Here is a 14,254-nt window from a genome sequence, read left to right as displayed (position 1 = left end):
GACCGATTTTCTCGGACGAGTGCTATCCATGGTTTTCACGGCTAGCGCTTGTACCCGAGATATTTTATGTGGCTGTGCACGTCTCAGACCAAGTGGCCCGCGGAAAAAAAAGTAGACATGTCCGATTTGATCCGAGTGGCGGATCAAAATCAGCAACGCTAGTCTATGGGTCCGTGAAAAAAAAATTGGACAGCACTCAGATGACATCCACGTGCAGCCCGATTTTCACAGACTGACAGAATGGAGAAGGGATTTTTTTTTTCTCTCCACGTCCGAGAAAAACTGATGCCACTGATCAGAATAATCGGACCGTTTTTCTCAGTTGTGGCGAAATCGGTTGTGTGAACCTACCCTAGAAGGGATTCAAATGTGTGCCCGTGAGGGACCTTTTCTGCAGCCAAAATTTGCACTGCGATAAAAAGTGGGAATTTGCTGCAGATTTCACCCTTTGCAATTAACTCCGCTGCGACGAACGCAGCATAAATCAAAATTTGCAGATTTCAAATTCGGCAGCGCTGGCCGATTTACTCTGAGGTTAATCTCCGCGGGGTGTGGAAGACATTTCGTGTATAATAAGCAGATTTCCCGAGAGCAAACTCACAGTGGAAAATTCGCTATTTATAAGACTCATTTTTCATTGATGACCTAATCCTTAGGATTGGTCATCAATGTCTGATTGGCCGGGGTCCGACACCCTGCTCCCCCGCCAATCAGCTGATATCGGAGGCGGCCGCAAGCACTCACTAGTGGCTGCCACAGGGTACTACACATCCACCTCCTATTCAAATCAATAGGAGGCGGATGTGTAGTACCCCACGGCAGCCACTACAAGTAGACGGACATCTCCGCCATCTCTGCAAGTAAGTACTTCCTGCTGGCGGCTGCTGACACTGATCATAGCTGATCGGTGGGGGTGCTGGACCCCGGCCGATCAGACATTGATGGCCTATCTAAATGATAGGCCATCAATGTAAAATAGTGGGCAACCTCTTTAAAGTTAGTAAAAAATATCCCTTAATTTTCTGATAAATCACATGCCATTCCAACAGTGCAACTACGCTGCTCCCCGCCGGTCTCTGTTTAGGAGTCATGTGCTATTTATTTACCCACATGCCCACTGCAGTCAATCACTGGTCACAGCGGCCTTATGCTATCCACTGGCCAATGTTTGGCTGTGGCAGCCGCACAGTCAGCTGGAAGCAACACAGCAATAACTCTGAGCCTGTTGGACATTTATCAAGTAAATGTTTTTTTTCTTTATTTAAAAAGGGTTGTCCCATTCAAACCAAGGAGACCAATTAGCGGTGGAGACTCAGCGCTGGACTAGGGGAGGGCAAGTAAAGAATTTTAGTTTTAGGGGAAAGTTTTCTAAAAGGGGACAACTCATTTAATACCACTTAGACTATTATGGAGGCAACAATGAATTTGTTATGGATACTGGAATAGTCACTTCCTCTGGGCCCCTGACATGTTTGGACCCTAAGTAGCCCCCATCATACCCGACTCATGATCCAGCGCCTGCTGAAGGACCCGCTCTGCTTTCTCATATTGCTTAAGTTTAAGCAAGAGCTCAGCCAAGTCGTATCGGAGGAAGTTCTGATGGCCGCTCTTCAGGGCGGTTTCATAGTAGCTAATCGCCTAGTAATATAAAAACAGAAATATTAATATTAATACATCCTACAAGTTACCTGAAGAATAAGAGAAAGCAGGGAGAGGCAGCACCTTAGCGTAATTATGAGTCTTGATCAAGGCTTTCCCGATCTTGCTGGCCAGCGCTCCATCTTTAGGATTCTTCTTTAATGCCTGTTCATAGACCTCAATGGCTTTTTCGGGCTATTATGGCATTAAAAAAAATCATCATCAGTAAAACATGCCCCAAAAAAATTTGACATGGAAATCAATAATAACACACATTACATAAACTCCAGTACCCAAAACACTAAAGAAATGCATACATATAATCCACTACAAGTGATCTGCAATCATTTGTTTCCAGATTGCTTCCTTCGTGAAGACTCAAAAATGCTCATAAGATCTGACAGTATTTACACACAGTGGACACCGATGCATTTAAGCTTTTTTTTTTTTAAACAGATGCAGTCTGTTTTAAAAATACAAACAGTTCTAAAGTTCTTTCCTCACCCTCCCCAGGTTCAGTGCTCAGTCTCTGCTGTTGTAGTCATTTATTGTCTGCAGTGTGGATATCATTTTGACAACTGCTGAGCTCAATGATTGGTTGCAGCGCTACTGTCTCGACACTGTTGTTTGATATCCCAGGGCTCTTTCCCTATGCCTATATCTAGGCTCGGCCTACCTATCCCTGCTCCCCGGATTACTTCTAATGGTGAAGACGCCAGGGCCACGTGCCTTGCTGAGCTCCTAAATCGGCCTTTATCTGTTCCCTCCCCCACCGAGGGAAGTGGGGAGTGTATAATAATACACAAACCAGACTAACAGGGGAAGCCGTACAGGGATAACTGAAAATACCAATCATCCAAATATGCACTCAAACAGCAGAGTGGAACAACGGGAAGTAAAGAAAGGAAAAACCAAACAGGAGAAGATGAGGATATGCGCACAGAGAAATCACCAAGCAACAGTCTTTAGAGCAATACTCCAAATGCCTCCTCAAACAACCAAAACCTCCAACACCAGACCCAAGCAGTATGAAGCTAACAGAGGGGAGTGGCCAACACTGAACAGCTGAGATCATCCAGGCAGGAAAGCTTCAGAGACTCTCAACTGAACAAATTAACCCCTGCACTGCTAGCAGAAACCTGCACTGTTTAATATGTCGGTGAAGTGCTTTTAATCAGTGCAGGAGTATGTTAAATCAGACCCCGCGGTCTTCTGGCCCCTATCTGTCACGGTAAACCAGTGACAGCTATCTGAGAGACGTCAGTCCTGCAAACAATAACAGACATCGGGAGCAGCGGCGTAGACTCAGTGCTGGACCTGCCGGTTGGCAGAGACAGAAGCGGTTAATAATCCTGTCTGTCTTCTCTTTTCCAGTGTGCACTATGCAGAGACTACAGATGGCCTCCAGATCTGCTCTGCTGTTCGGGGCTGTATTTCCTCAAAGCTGCGGCTCAATGTATTTCCTTATAAAACATTATAAAGTCGCTCTAGTTGTTAAAAGGGAGTTTGCATTTCATGAAATGATGGCATGTCGCTGGGATATACAGTCACTTTATGATAGGTGGGTGTCAAATCTCGGCTACCCTAAATGCAAACGATCTTGTATCTACCCGGTCAATGAAACATCAACACACTCGACACGAAACGTACCTCCTGAATATTCATGTAGGCATCGCCGAGCAGGAGGTATGTATGGGAGCTGGGCACTTTCTCTAACAAATCTCTAAAGGGAAAAACACAGATATGACGTGCCTACTCAGCTTGTATCTGTTTATAAGGCATCAAAAATTATACAGTCTCCAGCAGTCTGACAAAACACTACATATATTTGTATTAAAAAGTAAAAAAATAATTAGATCAGTTGGAGCTCTACTATTCCCATACTCATTAAAATTCCTACATATATATAATAGAATGATTAAACCACTAGGGGGAGCTAACCACATTGTGTATATACACTGATAATACCAGTATGCAAGTAACTCATAAGTTCCCTCTAGTGCAGGAGCGGGCAATTAATTTTCCCGAGGGGCCACATGAGACACTGTGACTGCTGTGGAGGACTGAACCAATTAATTAGTTCTGCTCAATATTAACATTAATTATAATTATTATTTCATATTAATTGTATCACTTAATACTGAGCAGAATTAAGTATGCTGACATCACCCTATAAGCCATATGAGACCACAAACAGCCCCATACACACAGTATGAGGCCCCACATAGCCTCCTAAATACAGTGGGTCCCCACATAGCCCCCTGTATACAGTATGAGCACCCACATAGCCCCCTGTATAGAGTGTGAGCACCCATATAGCCCCCTGTATACAGTGTGAGCACCCAAATAGCCCCCTGTATACAGTGTGAGCACCCAAATAGCCCCCTGTATACAGTATAAGCCCCCACATAACCCCCTTATATAACATATGCACACCCACATGGCCACTCTATCTACAACATGAGACCCCATATAATCCCCTGTATATAGTATGAGCCCCCACATAGCCCCCTGCATACAGTATGAGCCCCCACATAGCTCTTGTACACAGTGAGCCCCCCACATAGCCCCCTGTGTACAGTGAGCCCCCACATATCCCCTTTATATATAGTATGAGACCCCACATAACTCCCTTATATACAGTATGAGCCCTCACATAGCCTCTCTATATAAAATATGAGCCCTCACAGTCCCATCTATACAGTATGAGCCCCCACATAATCCCCTGTATAGTGTGAACTCCCAGATAGCCTCCTGTATACAGTGTGAGCTCCCACATAGCCTCCAATATACAGTATGATCCCCCATTTAGCCTCCTATATACAATATGATCCGTAACGTAGCCTCCTATATACAATATGAGCCCCCATATAGCCCCCTGTGTACAGTGAGTCCCCACATATCCCCTTTATATATAGTATGAGACCCCACATAACTCCCTTATATACAGTATGAGCCCTCACATAGCCTCTCTATATAAAATATGAGCCCTTAGATAGTCCCATCTATACAGTATGAGCCCCCACATAATCCCCTGTATAGTGTGAACTCCCACATAGCCTCCTATAAACAGTATGGCCCACACACAGCCCCTCTATATACAGTATGAGCCTCCAATATACATGTAAAGTCCCCATACACATATGAAAAAAACCTGACATACTCGCCTCACTCCCGTTCCCCCGCTGCTCTGCTCCAGTGCACTCACTCTCGGCACAGCAGATGCGATTAAGTGACGTCATCGTGTCAGCTGTCTCACATGGTGATTGGTGAAAAAGGAGCCGGCAACCCTTCCTCCACCAATGTATTCACCGCTGTCTACCCCTACGTCCTGATGATGCGGACAGCAGTGACAGCGGGTGGCTGAGGGCATGGTGCGGCCGGTGGGCCACTGTTCCAGCCCTTTGGCTGTCTCGGTTCGTGGGCCGGACTGGGACAGCCAGAGGGCCGGATGTGGCCACAGTTTGACCAGCTCTGCTCTAGTGGCTGCAGTAATAGAATCATCTCACTTGATTCTTCATATTGGATCTCTGCAAAATAAAAATGTAGCTTTGCATACTAGAGAAATCTTATACCGAGTAATGGTGTTCACGGGTGTTTTTTGCCACCTTATATCACTAATTTCCTTGCTAAGATAACATTCTCTGGAACGTTTTCATTATCCTGACGCCTCTGTTATCAGTGCTGGCACATTACGGGTGCTATAAGCAATAAACCCCTCACTTTTGTGGCTTAAAAGTAGTTTACTGGATGAGTGGTGAATGGAAGACCCCTGTAACAAATGCATGAGAGACACGCGGCGAACATTTCCCTGTAAGTCACCTGTAGCAGCCGATATAGAGCTTCTTATCTTTCCTGTGCTGGAGATATATCTCAGCCATTTTCTCCTTGGTCTGGACAAAATATGGCTGCTCTGGAGAGACATTTCGGAGCATGGACAAAGCTTGTTCCACGTCCCCGTGAGACAGGGCCAGCTCAGCGTTGGCTATCATGAGGCGCAGCTCCTCCGCTGTCCCGGAGAATTCATTGATTGCATCTTGTAAGACTTTGGCAGCTTTGTGCTGTAGATATAAAAGGGAAAGTGGAAAAGATTTATTATAAGAGGCAGGACAGATGCAACACACTCGCTAGAAGAAAAATATTCTGGAAATTAAAGGTGGTTGTCTCCTAAGAAAAAACAGCTTTCAGAGTGCAGCTCCTGGGGGAGATCTGATAATCCGGCACCCGTGGCCACAGCCGGCCGACTGCAAGGCAATAATAATGACCACTATGAGCAAGATATGGGGGTCCGACCTCTGGCACCATCACAGAAGACTGTGAATGAGAATGAAGAGGCCATTTCCCCGTTCTCTGGATGAGTGGGGGGTACTAACGGTTGGACCCTCAGCAATCAATACGTTACTCTAAACAGTGGTGGCCAGTTTCAGCGGTGCAGGGAAAGAGTTTAGAGGGACTGCAGAGCTGAAACACTTTCTCCATTTTTATGATCTATGATTGTGGGGATCTTACATTTAAAGTGTAAAGAAACTTTTGTAAATTTTTTATACATATTTTACACCCTTTAAATCTGAGCAGATAGGTGGGGGTCCAGGTCCTGAAACCCCCCGCCAACTGCTTAAAAAACCTTTTAAAAGTGCGCAGCTCAGGTGACAGTAGAGCAAGTGCACAGCAGAGTATGGATTAATTAAAAAGTCATAGGAGCACAGAACTACTGCCAGATCGTAACCCCCCCCACCCCCCCGGCTGAGCGCACAACCCCCTGACTGAGCGCACAACCCCCTGACTGAGCCCACAACCCCCTGACTGAGCGCACAACCCCCTGACTGAGCGCACAACCCCCTGACTGAGCCCACAACCCCCTGACTGAGCCCACAACCCCCTGACTGAGCCCACAACCCCCTGACTGAGCCCACAACCCCCTGACTGAGCCCACAACCCCCTGACTGAGCCCACAACCCCCTGACTGAGCCCACAACCCCCTGACTGAGCCCACAACCCCCTGACTGAGCCCACAACCCCCTGACTGAGCCCACAACCCCCTGACTGAGCCCACAACCCCCTGACTGAGCCCACAACCCCCTGACTGAGCCCACAACCCCCTGACTGAGCCCACAACCCCCTGACTGAGCCCACAACCCCCTGACTGAGCCCACAACCCCCTGACTGAGCCCACAACCCCCTGACCGAGCCCACAACCCCCTGACCGAGCCCACAACCCCCTGACCGAGCCCACAACCCCCTGACCGAGTGCACACAGAGCAGACATGTAGTAGGAAGCTTAACTTTCTACTGAAGCCGTACTCATCTGAGCATGCATGCCCAGACAGGAGTTGGCCGCTCCTATGACTTTCTTTTGAAGCCGTACTCCATGATATGCGAGCTCCATGAGCTGCCCACTTCTAGGAGGTCTATTGAATGATGTGTGGGGGTCTCAGGACTCAGTCCCTCACCAATCTGCTCAGAATTAAAAGGCCTAAAACATATACATTTTATTTTTTACTCTTTAAATGTGCCAATAAATCCCTTTTTACTAATACTCTGCAGGTATACAGTTCTTATTACCGGATTACAGAGAGGAGTGATGTTTTCTATGCAATTGCAAACCTGACATGTAACTGTAAAGGCGGCTTTATACGTCCGTATGTAAATGATAGCAAAGTATATTTCTTACAAACAAGATACCAAGTTCTCTAGTAGTGATGAGACCGGAGTGAGTGGACGCTTTCCCTCCGTTACCTGCTCCCCGTTCATGCTATGACAATCGACGAGCTCCAGGAAGATGGACACTCGGTCACTTGCTCCGATTTCTACTTTTCTTCCTTTTGCCTTTAGAGAAGATCCGGCCTTTTTCATTCCCGGTAAGCTCATTGCCATCTGCAGTGTTTTAATGGCCTCCTGAATTTCTCCCATTCGTTTCTGGGTCTGCGCTTTCAGGAGATTGTACAATGGATATTCACGTATCTGTAATAAAGAGCACAAACTTTTATCTGTCACTAGACTGAGGGTCATGAATCTTCATTGAGTACTTTGATTAAGGGTCCGCTCACATTAGCATATAGCATCGGATGCGATTTGCTAATGACATTCGGCTCCATTTCCTCCATTGCTGGCGTCCGAGGGAATCGCACTGCACTCGGATGACATCTGAGTGCAGTCTGATGTTTTGCAAGCACCCATATACTTGTATGGGTGCATGCCATCCGATATAAGCTGCCAATTGCAGCATGCAGGGATTTTTTTTCTCACCGACTCGGCTCCATAGTATAACATTGGACCAAGTCCTATCTGATGAAATATTGGCTAGCACTCGTCCGAGTTATATGATGGTTATACACCCTAAAGAGGCAATACACAAGCGCAGGTTAAAGAGGTGTTGTAAATTTAAAAATGTCCTGACTTAAAGGGGTTTTCTCATGGCAAGAATATCTGTCCATAGGCCCAATTAAGTTGGGACCCCTCTCTCATTCTCTTTCAGACCAGGTGCATTGTATGGGAAGCCGGCGAGGTCCCAGATCTATTCAGTTGAATAGGGGGCGGATGTGCAGTACCTGGCCGCGGCCACTATACAGTTGACAGCACTGTGCTGTGCAGCTCCACAACTGTGCAGTTCCGGTCGCCACTGACTTCAGAAACAGCTGATCGGGGGGACTGCCGGCTGTCACACCCCCACTGATCAGACATTGATGTTCTATTCCAAGGATAGGCCATGAATGTTAAAGTCCCAGTTAAACCCCTTTAGACATATTTAGGAAGGATTAGAGAATAACACTTTTGTCGGGAGTGCTTCTTTAACTATCACACTTTTTTTAAACAACTCACCTCAAAGCTGTAACTCAAGCAGAGATCTAAAGAGTGAGAACACAGCTTTAAGTTGTCCTGGTATAAGTAAACCTGAGCCATCAGAAGATGTGCGTCAGCGTACGACGGAGTATGTTCAAGGCAGTGCTGAAGGCTACTCTGAGCGGCATCAACGTCCCCTAAAGAAAGAAAATCATCAGTGATATGGCACTAGCACCGAAAACCCACAAAGGTAAAAGTAACAGTTAGGCTGAGTTCACACGATGCGTATTTCATGCGTTTCCGCGGCGTTTTTGCAGTTGCGTAAACGCCGCGGAAACGCATGAAAAACGCATGGTAGAAGGGAAGCAATGTTCCCCAATGGAAATCCGCATGTGCTGTGCCCATGATGCGGATTTTTCCGCAGCGTGAACGCTGCGGTCAAAAATCCGCAGCATGTCCATTAATTTTGCGGAAACGCGGCGATTTCGCCGCCATTGACTTGCATTAGAACGCGCCAATTAAGCAAGACTGCATCTGTACTTGCGTAATTGGTGCGTTCTAATGTGCGGATGGTACCCGAGTGTGGAGAAGAGGAGAGTCTCATCCACACCCAGGTACCATTAAAAAAGCTGTAAAAAAAGAATAAAATAAAAAATAAATGTATTCTTACCATCTGTCGGCCCGCGCAGCGCTCCTGCTTGGTTCTCGGCACTTTGCAGTGAGTTATAGGACCTGCGCTGACGTCAGAGTCATGTGACGGGTCACGTGACGCTGACGTCGGCAGGTCTTTCAATTCAAAGTTGCCGGCAGCCAGGAACTTTGTAAAGCAGGACAGCGCGGGCCATCGGAGGTAAGTATATACACTCTGTCGGGTCACACTATATAAATCCATGCTGTTTGCATGGATTTATATAGTGTGACCTAGTTGTCAAGCACTTTCCAGGTGATGCTAAAATCGCCTGGAAAGCGCTTGTCAATCTGCATGCGGAAACGCATGTGAATCTGCATGTGGATCCGCATGTATTCTGCAGGAAAAACGCATGCACAATCTGCATGCGTTTTTTCTGCCAGGGAGATGCAGAAATGATGCAGAAATTTTCTGCTTCATTTCTGCATCGTGTGCACATACCCTTACACACATTTATTTTAAGGCGAGCCTGTCACTTCCCCCAAATGCAAATGAAACTAAGCGGCCCCTATAAAAAAAAAATACCCTAAGGCTATGTGCACACAGAGCATTGTTTTTGTTGTTGAGGTAGTCAAAAATGACAAGTTTACTAAAGGAATCTGCTTCATGATATGCTAGTCCTTTGAGTTTGTGTTGAAAAGTTTTTGAAAAGTTTTGCTTTGCAGTCTTCTGATTGGACAGTGTCTATTTTGGGGCGAATTCCATCAGGAGACGTTTTTGTAGAAGTGACATGAACTAATTTTTCAAAACTTGAAGCGGAGGGGAAAAAAAAAAGCTCTAAAGACTGAAAGTATGAACCAGAAAAGTGGTTTTACAAAAGGAATGAAGAGGAAGAGTCTTCCAAGAGTTTGTGAAGCAATTGTTCAGGAGTATTTTTTTAAGTGGACTCGTTCTAAAAACTCCTCAATAAACTCAGTGTGCAAATAGATGCCATCGGTTGTCAACCCACCTGAAAATATCAAGTCAATTTTAAGAAATCTAAGTGTATTACTCTTTGCTTTAATGTTCAAAAAACGTTGCTTAACCCTTTCAGCCCCCACAGCCGGTTTTCACCTTCCTGGACAGGCAAAATTTTACAATTCAACGGATCCCACTGATTCTACAGATTTTACATTTTCACACTGGGGAATGGGTAAAAATGGCACTATAATTTGTCCCACAATTTCTGCTGAACGTGGCAATACCCCATATGTGGCTGTACAGTACTGCTTAGCCATACGGTGAGACTCGGGAGGGATGGAGCGCAATTTGCCTCCTGGAGTGCAGATTTTTCTAGAATAGTTTGCAGACTCCATATACAGAGCCCCGGGGGCTAGAAGAGCAGAATTTCCCCTCACGTGACCTTATTTAGGAAATTACGCGCCTCTGGGAATTTATCTACAGGTGTAGTGACGATTTTGACTGAGTGTTTTACAGAAACAAGCAGCAGTGGATGTTGCCAAGAGAAAATTACAAATCTGACAGTGTAGTGCCCAGTACATTGAAGTGCTCAGTACATTGAAGTGCTCAGTACATTGTAGTGACCAGTACATTGTAGTGACCAGTACATTGTAGTGACCAGTACATTGTAGTGACCAGTACATTGTAGTGACCAGTACATTGTAGTGACCAGTACATTGTAGTGACCAGCTCATGCTTCTGGAAGCATCCCCCATAAATTAAGCGGCCTCTCATCACTAAAGAAATAACAAACATGTGGATGCAAAATGTGGTTTAAGCACACTGGGGCTCAGAAGGGAGGAGGGCATTTGGATTTGGGAGTGCAGAATTCACTGGGGGCGAGGAGCCATTTCACTTTTCTAGAGCCTTTGTGCTAACAGTAACATGGAAGCCCCCTATATTTCCATTGACAGATGACAGACCTGAGTGGAGACTGGCTTTTTTTGTGGATTGAGTTGAAGCTTTTATTAGGAACATTATACATAACATTTTGTATCACATTTATCTTGCGCTCTACACTGAGCACTTATATCGGGGTTTCCAGCTAAATCTCCAAGTAACGTGATTCAGATGAAACCCCCGAGGGATCCATTCACTATAATGAGGCAGCAGAGTTACTCTGCACTCCCTCTGGCCTCTGTTCAGCGCTGTCCTTTTCAGAATTTCACAAAATTGTGGCGGACCGCGCTTTTATGCATGCTTAAAAAGATGGACAAGTATTCAGACCCCTTTAAATTTTTCACTCTTTGTTTCATTGCAGCCATTTGGTAAATTCTAATAAGTTCTTTTTTTCTCATTAAAGTACACTAAAAATAAAAATAGCTAAAACAACAAAGGAGTGGCTTCAGAACAACTCTGTGACCATTCTTGACTGGCCCAGACAGAGCCCTGACCTAAACCCAATTGAGCATCTCTGGAGAGACCTGAAAATGGCTGTCCACCAACGTTCACCATCCAACATGACAGAACTGGAGAGGATCTGCAAGGAAGAAAGGCAGCCGATCCCCCAATCCAGGAAGGAAAAACTTGTTGCATCATTCCCAAGAAGACTCATGGCTGCACTAGCTCAAAAGGGGGCTTCTACTCAATACTGACCAAAGGGTCTGAATACTTATGACCATGTGATATTTCAGTTTTTCTTTTTTAATAAATTTGCAAAAATTTCTACATTTCTGTTTTTTTTCAGTCAAGATGGGGTGCAGAGTGTACTTTAATGAGAAAAAAATGAACTTTTTAGAATTTACCAAATGACTGCTATGAAACAAAGAGTGAAAAATTTAAAGGGGTCTGAATACTTTCCGTACCCCCTGCATGTTGGCTGTTGTCACACACTAAAAAAAAAATATATATTTTCTTTTACAAAACAAAGTTTTTGTATCTTGATATTTTGAGAACTATAATTTTTCCATATTTTGTCCGACAAAGTCATGTGAGGGCTGATTGTTGCGGGACGAGTTCACGCTTTTATTGGTACCATTTTAGGGCACATGACATTTTTTGATCCCTTTCTATTCTGATTTTTGAGAGGCAAAATAAACAAAATCCAGCCATTCAAGAATTTATTTATTTTTTATGCCGTTCATCGTGTGGTAAAAGTGATAAGGCAGCTTTATTCTTCGGGTCAGTAAGATTACAGCGATACCAGTTATATAATTTATTTTATGTTTTGCCGCTTTTACACAAAAACATTTTTTAGCTGAGAGCTATAACTTTTTCATTTCTATGCTGACTGATTGCAACTTGTATTTTGCAGGACAAGATAGCGTTTTCAGCGATATTAATTTTAATTACATTTGTCTTTTTGATCGCGTTATATATTTCACTTTTTGTTAGGCGGTAGGATGAAAAAGCATAGTTATTTGCCCCATTTTTTTACGGCATTCACTGTAGGGGTTAACTAGTGTGACAGTTTTATAGGTCGGGTCATTTCGGATGCGGCAACATCAAATATGCGGACTTTTTTTACATAAATATATGTATTTATTGGTAAAAAAAAATTCATTTTTTTGTTCTTTATTTTGTGATTTTTAAAAAAAATATTTTTAGAATTTTGTAAACTTTTTTTTTTTCACTTTTTTATTTAGTCCCTCTATGTGACTTTATCTTTTTTCACGCTGATCGCTGGTATAATGCATTCCAATGCATTATACCTGTCAGTGCTGCACTGACAGATCGCCTTTTCGGCCATGCTGCTGGCAGACCTGGGGGTCGTCATTTGACTTTGGGTTGCCATAGCAACAATCGGGCCCCCGCGATAACGTCACGGGGGCGCCGATCGGACGTGAGAGGGAGACCTCTCCTAAATGCTGTGATCGCTATTGATTGCAGCATTTAGGGGGTTAAACAGCCCAGGGCGGTGCAGATGACAGCCGGGTGTCAGCCATCACTTAGGCCGAGCTCCCGGCGGCGATCGTGCTATATGCTTAGACTTACCTGCTAAATATTTCACTTTTGCAATCAGGAACACGGCTTGTTGAAGACCAGGAGCTGTCTTTACTAACGTTTCCAGGACGGAGGTGCAGTTCTTCAGCAGGGGAGAGACCGGCTGCCCAGCAGCAGGAGGCTGGAGAAAAGAACAAACTGACTTAGGACTTTCGCTGTGTAAAACAGAATTGGTAATTAATTTAAGTTAAATACAACAAGTAAGGTTACAGACTATTTTAAAAGATACCCCCATATAGAACTGGGGTGATGTTAAAAAATAATAATAAAAAAACAACTTCTACTCCCCTCCTTCACTGACACTGGTCTTCTGCACTCAGCACCATGTTAAACACAAGGAACGAGGGGGCCGGACGCTATACACCGGGGACGAGGGGGCCGGACGCTATACACCGGGGACGAGGGGGCCGGACGCTATACAGCGGGGACGAGGGGGCCGGACGCTATACACCGGGGACGAGGGGGCCGGACGCTATACAGCGGGGACGAGGGGGCCGGACGCTATACAGCGGGGACGAGGGGGCCGGACATTATACAATGGAGACGAGGGGCCGGACGTTATACACCGGAGACGAGGGGCCGGAAGTTATACACCGGGGACGAGGGGGCCGGACGCTATACACCGGGGACGAGGGGGCCGGACGCTATACGCCGGGGACGAGGGGCTGGACATTATACACCGGAGACGAGGGGCTGGACGTTATACACCTGGGACGAGGGGGCAGGACGTTATACACAGGGGACGAGGGGGCCAGACGCTATACGCCGGGGACGAGGGGTCCGGACGCTATACGCCGGGGACGAGGGGCTGGACATTATACACCGGAGACGAGGGGCTGGACGTTATACACCTGGGACGAGGGGGCAGGACGTTATACACAGGGGACGAGGGGGCCAGACGCTATACGCCGGGGACGAGGGGTCCGGACGCTATACGCCGGGGACGAGGGGCTGGACATTATACACCGGAGACGAGGGGCTGGACATTATACACCTGGGACGAGGGGGCAGGACGTTATACGCCGGAGACGAGGGTACGGACGTTATACACCTGAGACAAGGGGCCAGACGTTACACACCGGAGACGAGGGGCCGGACTTTATACACCGGGAACGATGGGAATGAATCAAAAACCTGAATTCAACAAGTATTAGGTTTGTCCTAATATGTTTGTCCATATAAAGCATGTTTGCTACGGAAACAATATCACAGTGCGGTGGATGTATGAAACACCATCACTTAAACCTAAGGAATTCACAACAGGGA

The 14,254-nt window shown here is 45.8% G+C and overlaps 1 protein-coding gene across 1 annotated transcript in view; it reads right to left on the bottom strand.

Moving 5' to 3' along the window:
• TTC21B (tetratricopeptide repeat domain 21B) overlaps positions 1–14,254 on the bottom strand; it is a 64,465-nt gene that overhangs the window by 35,722 nt on the left and 14,489 nt on the right. The window contains exons 6-12 of the mRNA XM_073646121.1: positions 12,980–13,109; positions 8,458–8,615; positions 7,375–7,599; positions 5,461–5,699; positions 3,289–3,361; positions 1,723–1,833; positions 1,500–1,638 (exon numbers count right to left, since the gene is read on the bottom strand). Coding sequence (XP_073502222.1) covers positions 1,500–1,638; positions 1,723–1,833; positions 3,289–3,361; positions 5,461–5,699; positions 7,375–7,599; positions 8,458–8,615; positions 12,980–13,109 — 1,075 coding nt within the window. The remainder of the gene's footprint in view (positions 1–1,499; positions 1,639–1,722; positions 1,834–3,288; positions 3,362–5,460; positions 5,700–7,374; positions 7,600–8,457; positions 8,616–12,979; positions 13,110–14,254) is intronic.

The sequence above is a fragment of the Phyllobates terribilis genome, unplaced genomic scaffold (assembly GCF_046119375.1).
Source record: "Phyllobates terribilis strain yellow unplaced genomic scaffold, ASM4611937v1 Scaffold_9__5_contigs__length_417890890, whole genome shotgun sequence".
NCBI lineage: Eukaryota > Metazoa > Chordata > Amphibia > Anura > Dendrobatidae > Phyllobates > Phyllobates terribilis.
The sequence above is the reverse complement of the archived record's forward strand: the minus strand, read 5'-3'. Positions and strand labels throughout refer to the sequence as shown.